General features: G+C 46.4%; 1 protein-coding gene across 1 annotated transcript; it reads left to right on the top strand.

The window, feature by feature from the left end:
* Positions 1-3,286: 3,286 nt before the first annotated feature.
* Positions 3,287-4,626, top strand: LOC138365388 (piggyBac transposable element-derived protein 4-like). The gene is made up of 2 exons (XM_069325701.1): positions 3,287-3,375; positions 4,080-4,626. Exons 1-2 carry the CDS (start codon positions 3,287-3,289, stop codon positions 4,624-4,626), a joined length of 636 nt encoding a protein of 211 aa, XP_069181802.1.
* The last annotated feature ends 1,971 nt before the right edge of the window (positions 4,627-6,597 follow it).

Genomic DNA, 6,597 nt, shown 5'->3' with positions numbered 1-6,597 from the left:
TCATACACAATACTAAATGTGTGGTGTATGATATATATTGTGCATGTTATTGCCTGTCTCATTGACAGTGCCATTGTGTTTATTGCATATCATCATTACCCGAGTATCCGGTTGGAACTCTCGTGATCCCTTTGCATACCGGCAGTTAGGTTGCCGTGTTAATGATTGGCTGTCAACTGTGTTAAGTTAGGTGTTTTGCCACGAGTGGATCCGAGTTCATTAGCCAGATGTCAAGAGTCTTGCTAATGCAACCATAGCCAATCTAAAGTAAATCAAGCACCCTTTGTATTAGTGGCTAAGTTAGTAAATAAACTACTGTTAAGCTTTATGCGGTGTTTCTGTTGAGCCACTTTAAATACTGCCAACAAATTACTCAAGCTTTCAGCTCTAGGTGTCTTCAACACCGAGTTGCCCAATTCACTAAACTATAAATGTGATGAAGACCCTAGGAGTCCCTTAAAGTGTTAAATCATTGAGGAGATTCCAACGATCAACGTGGAGCAGGACCAGGTGAGGCTAGTCTGAGAAGAGACCCTCAAGGACTAACTAGACCTTGCTCCCAGGCCCTGTACGGTTGCTCTCGTATTTTCTCTGCTAATTCCGACAGCTTCGTGAAGCGTCTGCCACATGTACATTGGCGACGTACGCATTGCAGTCGGGAAAGCAAAAAAGAAAACCCCCACAATCAGACTTGTCACTTTTAAGGTCCTGCCTTTCTACATTAATCAGCCCACATTTTTACCAGGTTGGCACGGGTAGTGGTGATCTGACCACATCTCTCGGGGTTGTTCAGGTGGTCACAGGGGTTAATAGCAGCAGACCTTGTGCGAGACTGTGTATCGGTAACAAGGGCTTACCTTGAGCTGTAGGCTTCTGAGAGAGAAGCTTAAGCAAGACCTACTACCTTCTTAAGGTAGGCAAGAGCTAGAATAGATGACTGGCGAGAACTCACTATTCTGCAATAGGCATGTACAAGCACGAATCTAGCGAGAGGATCAAGAGGTACATTTTCACCAATGTGCTGTTGTCTTCTCTTTGCCTAAAGGTGTGCAAGGGGGGAGCCGTGCACGGTTGCCCTCCACTAATCTGGGCTCGGTTATATTTAAGGTATGAAATACTCGGTCTGGCGGGCACTTTGAATGTAGGCACTCCAAAGTGTTTGTGTGTTTACTTCCCTTGACGAATGACTGGATTGTGCCCCTATTAAGTTCATGTAACAGCTATCCAGGGATCTGGCTCTTTCCCTCTTGTCAGATTCAGGTTTTTGGTGAACTGGTCAATTGATTCAAACATACGTTTGGATTTTGCTGGGCCTCATTTGGGATTCCTGGTCATCATCTCTGTCCCTGCATCTTGCAACTCTGCTCTGTTTGCATCGTCGTCGCAGTCTGGTGTTGGATCGCAGTAAATTTGCCTTTCTATTATTTTCCATGGGCAGGGTTTGGCTCTGGATGTTAAAGGTTCCTCTGCTGCCAGGATCATCAGGTTCGGGGCACCATCCCCCTCCATGTTGTATGAAGTGTTCCTGGACGCCTCTGATTCGCAGCAGGGCTTTGTGACCAGCATCCACCAGGCTTCCCAGGGACGTTGAGTGGGACTGTTCCGTCGGACGCACAGCACGGTGCACGAGTTTGTTTCTGTGTAGCAGTCTGCAGAGAATTCTATTTCCTCTAGAGACTGTTCTCTTGCTCAAGATCGCCAACTCCTCGGTAGTGCATTCCATGAGGTCGTATCCATTCGTAACTAAACTAGTCTAGGTCAGCTTCTGGATTTTCGGAAATTTGTTCTGTGTATTTCATGTCTATGGATCTATGGATATGTCCATTGTTCTCACGGACACGGTATCTTATTTCTGTACCTTTTCCATGGAGTGGACCGTCGACGAAGTATCTTTCAGCTGATTGATTGCGATTCTTCACTGGTTCGACCTTCTCGGTTGTTCGCATCTGGAGGTTTCTAACTAGGGCTTATCGCCACTTGTAAGGCGAGCAGATGGATCATGACTGCCCAATATCTGGTTAACTTGCCAAATTCCAACCTGTATTGCGTGGCCATTCGCCGGGTTTCCTGGCTTGTGGCCAACAGCGAGCAGCTGTGCCACTGCCCAGAGATGTCTAGACGAGACACTGAACGGAACAGCAACACCAAGGTCTTCATGGAGGTGAATTTGCCAGCAGATTGAACAAGTGGAGAGACGCTCGAGGGTCACGTACAAGCCAGAGATGGAGTGGTGCAGGCTAGTCTCCCGGGTCAGCACTTCACCTTTAATACCTGTGCACAGAGGACATGATAACGGCGAGTGAGGAACTGGAATATTTTCACGTTACAAAGTGTCTGTGCATGAGAAGACGAAAACGTATCTAGGAGTGACCAATTAGAACTTCCTGGGGAAGTTTCTATGGTGAATCCTGCACGTTGCCAGGAGGGCGACTGAGATCATTGGCGACTCTGAGACTCGCCTGTGTCAGCGTACACGGCTGGATCGAGGGAACAAGTGGTCATCTCGCAGCATCGGTCTTTTCCACATAACTGTATAAAGTCATAGTGGAATCCTAGTCATCGCCAATCAGCAAAGAGTTCAGGTGAGTAGCGAATTCCAGTTACAGGAGAAACTCTGGCCAGTGCAGACTGTGTGGGAAGGTAATGTGTTTCCAACACCTGCTACTCCATATTCGGAATTATTCAACATCTTTGAGGTGGCGACAAGTGTCGCGAAGTTGCCCAAGGTGTGAGCTTCCAGCAACCTTGTAGGGCGAGGTCGTCTCAGGTGTGATCTTCCAGCGACCTTGTAGGGCGATGTCGCCTGAGGTGTGAGCTTCCAGCGACCCACCCATCGTCAATATTCACCAATATTGTACCAGTCCGGGGTCCTATCAACAACCACTGCTCTAGGCCAACATTCTCATCATGTAAGGCGCAATATTAATTAATTAATTTAAAACACTTTCGCGCTTTAGATTAGCCATAGGTCGTCACCGTATTTTCTTACGTTTCCGTCATAACAGACTACGCCTGTAGTCCAGCGAAAAAATATTTGTATAAATTCCATTTCTAACCACCGATCTGGATGGGATACTCTCAGATTTTTCGCCATGAAATTCCCGTTCTCCCTCGACCGAACACATGGCATCTCGGCCTACCCGTCACGTGGTCGGGCCCATTGTTTTGTTGACACCAAGTGCCCACACTGCGCTCCCCTCTCGCGGCAAACGTGACCCGTTTTTACGCATTTATTTCCGTTCCGTTTCCGTTCTCGTGTACCTAAAACCCATTCAATACCTTCAACATGGATGCTGCACCAGGAACAAGCAGTGGAACGCAAAAAGAAGGTAGGAAATCTAGGAAAGCAGAAGATATCGCCATGATTCACGATCTGTATCGTGGGGTCAGCTCACTCCATCCAAGATTCCCGACGTTGTTGAAGCCTTTTCAGGGTCTTCTGATGATGATTTGAGGCTGACGAACCTGAAAATGACGTGCTATATGAGGTTTCCACAACTTATGATGATATTTCGAGTGAGAGTGAGGATAAGAGTGATGAAGTGAAGCCCCAGCCCCGCCACGCGGAAACCGCACGTGTCCGGTACCAAAGAGGGCTAGGCTGGGTGATGAGTGGAATCGTAGCAATACTCCTCCCATCGTTGATGACTTTTCTCTGCAAACCCTGGCCTAACAATTCACCACTACCTACTACTACCTACTACTCCCATTGCAGTTTTTACAACTAATTTTCACTAGAGCAGTGGTTGAATACTTAGTGTATGAAACCAATTTGCATGCCACACACATCATACATCTCATGACTGACTCAGCAAGAAAAACGTGGAAAACCAGTGTCTGTGAAAGAAATGGCCCGATATTTGGCCCTGTGCATACTGATGGGCATAGTGAAGATGCCTACAATGAGGATGTACTGGCAGACGAATCAGATGTGGCATTGTCGATTCTTCAGCTTGTTTATGTCGTCTGCTCGGTTCCAACACATTCTAAGTTCTTCCACATGTATAACAAAAAAGGCGTTCCAGTGAATAATAGTGACCGATTGATAAAAGTTAGACCACTAATGGACTATTTTTCAGAAAAATTTGCATCTGTAATATCCCCAAAAAAGAATTGAGTCTCGATGAGGGTACAATGGCATGGCTGCGCGGCCGCCTCTCTTTCAAGGTCTACAATCCCAACAAGCCTGATAAATATGGTGTAAAATTTTATATGTTGGCCGACGGGACATCAGGCTACATATATAAATTTGATGTGTATTGTGGAATTGGAAAAACGACAGTGGAAACCGTGATGGGGTTGATGGCGCCCCTAGTCAACAAGGGTTATCATTTGTATATGGATAACTACTATAACTCGGTAAGCCTAACAGAACAATTACGTGAAGTGGGTGTTTACACATGTGGCACACTTAGACTCCAACGTGGCGCCCCCAAGGATCTGCAACAAGTGGTAAAGGGTAAAATGGCAACCGACACGACCCTATACATGCATAAGGATAACACCTTTGTTATAGTTTGGAAGGACAAGCGCCCCGTCTCTGTCATCACCAATATCCACAAAGCCGACACTACTCAAGCGCAGCGCAGGAAACGCGTTCGTAACGTGACGGGAGAACTGGAGTAGAAATTGTGAAATGAACAAACCAAAGGCCATAGTGGATTACAATAAGTTCATGAAAGGTGTTGATTATTTCGATCAAATGGTCAAGTATTATGAGTTTGCAAGAAAAACGCACAAATGGACCAAGAAGATCACTTTCCATTTTCTGCAAATGGCCATGCACAATGCATACGCATTGTATAACTACTACTCAACAGACACAAAAAAACTAACATTATTAGAGTTTCACGCAGTAGGAATAAAAGCCTTATTGGCGTGGAACAGCGAGGACTGGCCAACAACAACAAGCATACCACATGTTGCCGACATAGATGCCAGCGCAGCAGCTCATGCTGACGCGGCAGTTTCAACACCCGGGTCAACACCCCATCTGGTGCGAGACGGTCTCTTTTCACCTCAACACCTCAAGCCCACTCATCAACAACAAATTCTGAAATGGACATTGAGGACATAGAACCACTTGATGTTACGGATTTCATAGAAGATTCTACTACAAAGTTTAGTGGTTCCTGTAGAAGACAATATTCCTCCAGTGCATCCAAGAAATAGAAGAATTATCGATTCAGAACAACGTCTGAACTACAAGTTGACGCATGAAATCGTGAACTAAAAAAAGAAGATGCCGTGTTTGTTTCAAGTCTGGCATAAGGAGGAACGTGAGACTTGGATGTAAAACTTGTGATGTGGCACTCTGCGCTGTGCCTTGCTACACAAGGTACCACCGAAGAAAGATATTTTGGGTGGAGAAAAAATAACCACCGACAACAGCTTCACTCCACCTAAGAAACATCAGATGAGCAACTTCAGGATCAGAAGCCTGAAGATGGTGGAGTGAAGAAAAAATGCTCAACTGTTGATCTTCAATCAACATAGACACGGTAAGTACACCTATTTGGAATTTTTTATCATCCATAAGAAGTTATATTATATACGTTTTGTAGAGAATTTATTTGCGAATTTTTTGGTACCAGAATGAATATTATATCACAAACTTCTATGAGTAACAAAAAAAAAAAGTATTTTTGGGGGTGTGGCTCTGGGTGTGGCGGCCGCGTGGCAGTGGGTTCCCTTTAGCCGTTGATATATCCAACACGTGGGAAATATTTGTATGTGTATGTATATGTCTGTGTAGGAAATTTTACTGCGATCACTGTCATATAAATTATAAAATGTTTCAACAAGTATAAACATGAGAAACATCAAACGAACGAAAACAATGCGTTCGTTTCTGCCGCGAACGCATACTGAGCGACGTGGTTTTATATTTGGCGCTTCTCTTACACATGCTTTATTGTTACGGACCCGGATTCAGCGTCCGAGCCTGGAGCAGTGACAAACACGCCATCTGTGGGTCAGCTCCCGAAACCCCCCAAACGAACGACGACACCTAGTGAGGACAGCGTGTACTGGCCTCGAGGACCAGTTTCCAGTCTGGTTCAGCACTCAACACCGCCGCTCCTGACCTCTGGTGAGTGTGTGCTCCGACGACAGCGCCATCTATGGAGTGGATATGTCGGGCGTTTGTATCTGAGCCTGTGAGTGTGGTGTATTAGTGTCCCAGTTATTGATGACGTGTCTGCTTACAGAGCCGACCTGGGACCACTGTGTTGAAGGTGGAGTCAGTCTACCCGAGGCAGCCAGTCTCCATACAGTGAAGTTTGCTGCAGCTGTTGTGACGTCGTCCCCCGGAAGAACACTGTGGTGTGTTAAGCCTGCCAGTGGAGTGGCAGTGGAAGGATTTACCCGGGACCGACGGTTGGAGACGATAATCCACTGGGGTATTGAGGACAGGAGGGTGATTGGTGATATCACACGAGACTCCTGTCTAGGGCGTACCCCTTTTATCGTTCGTGGAGTGGCCGTACCAGCCTTGGTGGCTCAGTACCTGCCAGCAGACCTGCTGGACGTGTGGTTGACGGCCTCCACGACGGTGCCCCCAGTGGACCTGTGTTGTGGCTGACCTGTGGCCAGGGT

Source organism: Procambarus clarkii, chromosome 16 (assembly GCF_040958095.1).
Source record: "Procambarus clarkii isolate CNS0578487 chromosome 16, FALCON_Pclarkii_2.0, whole genome shotgun sequence".
Taxonomy (NCBI): Eukaryota; Metazoa; Arthropoda; class Malacostraca; order Decapoda; family Cambaridae; genus Procambarus; species Procambarus clarkii.
Note: the sequence above shows the minus strand (reverse complement) of the source record. Positions and strands in the feature narration are given on the sequence as shown.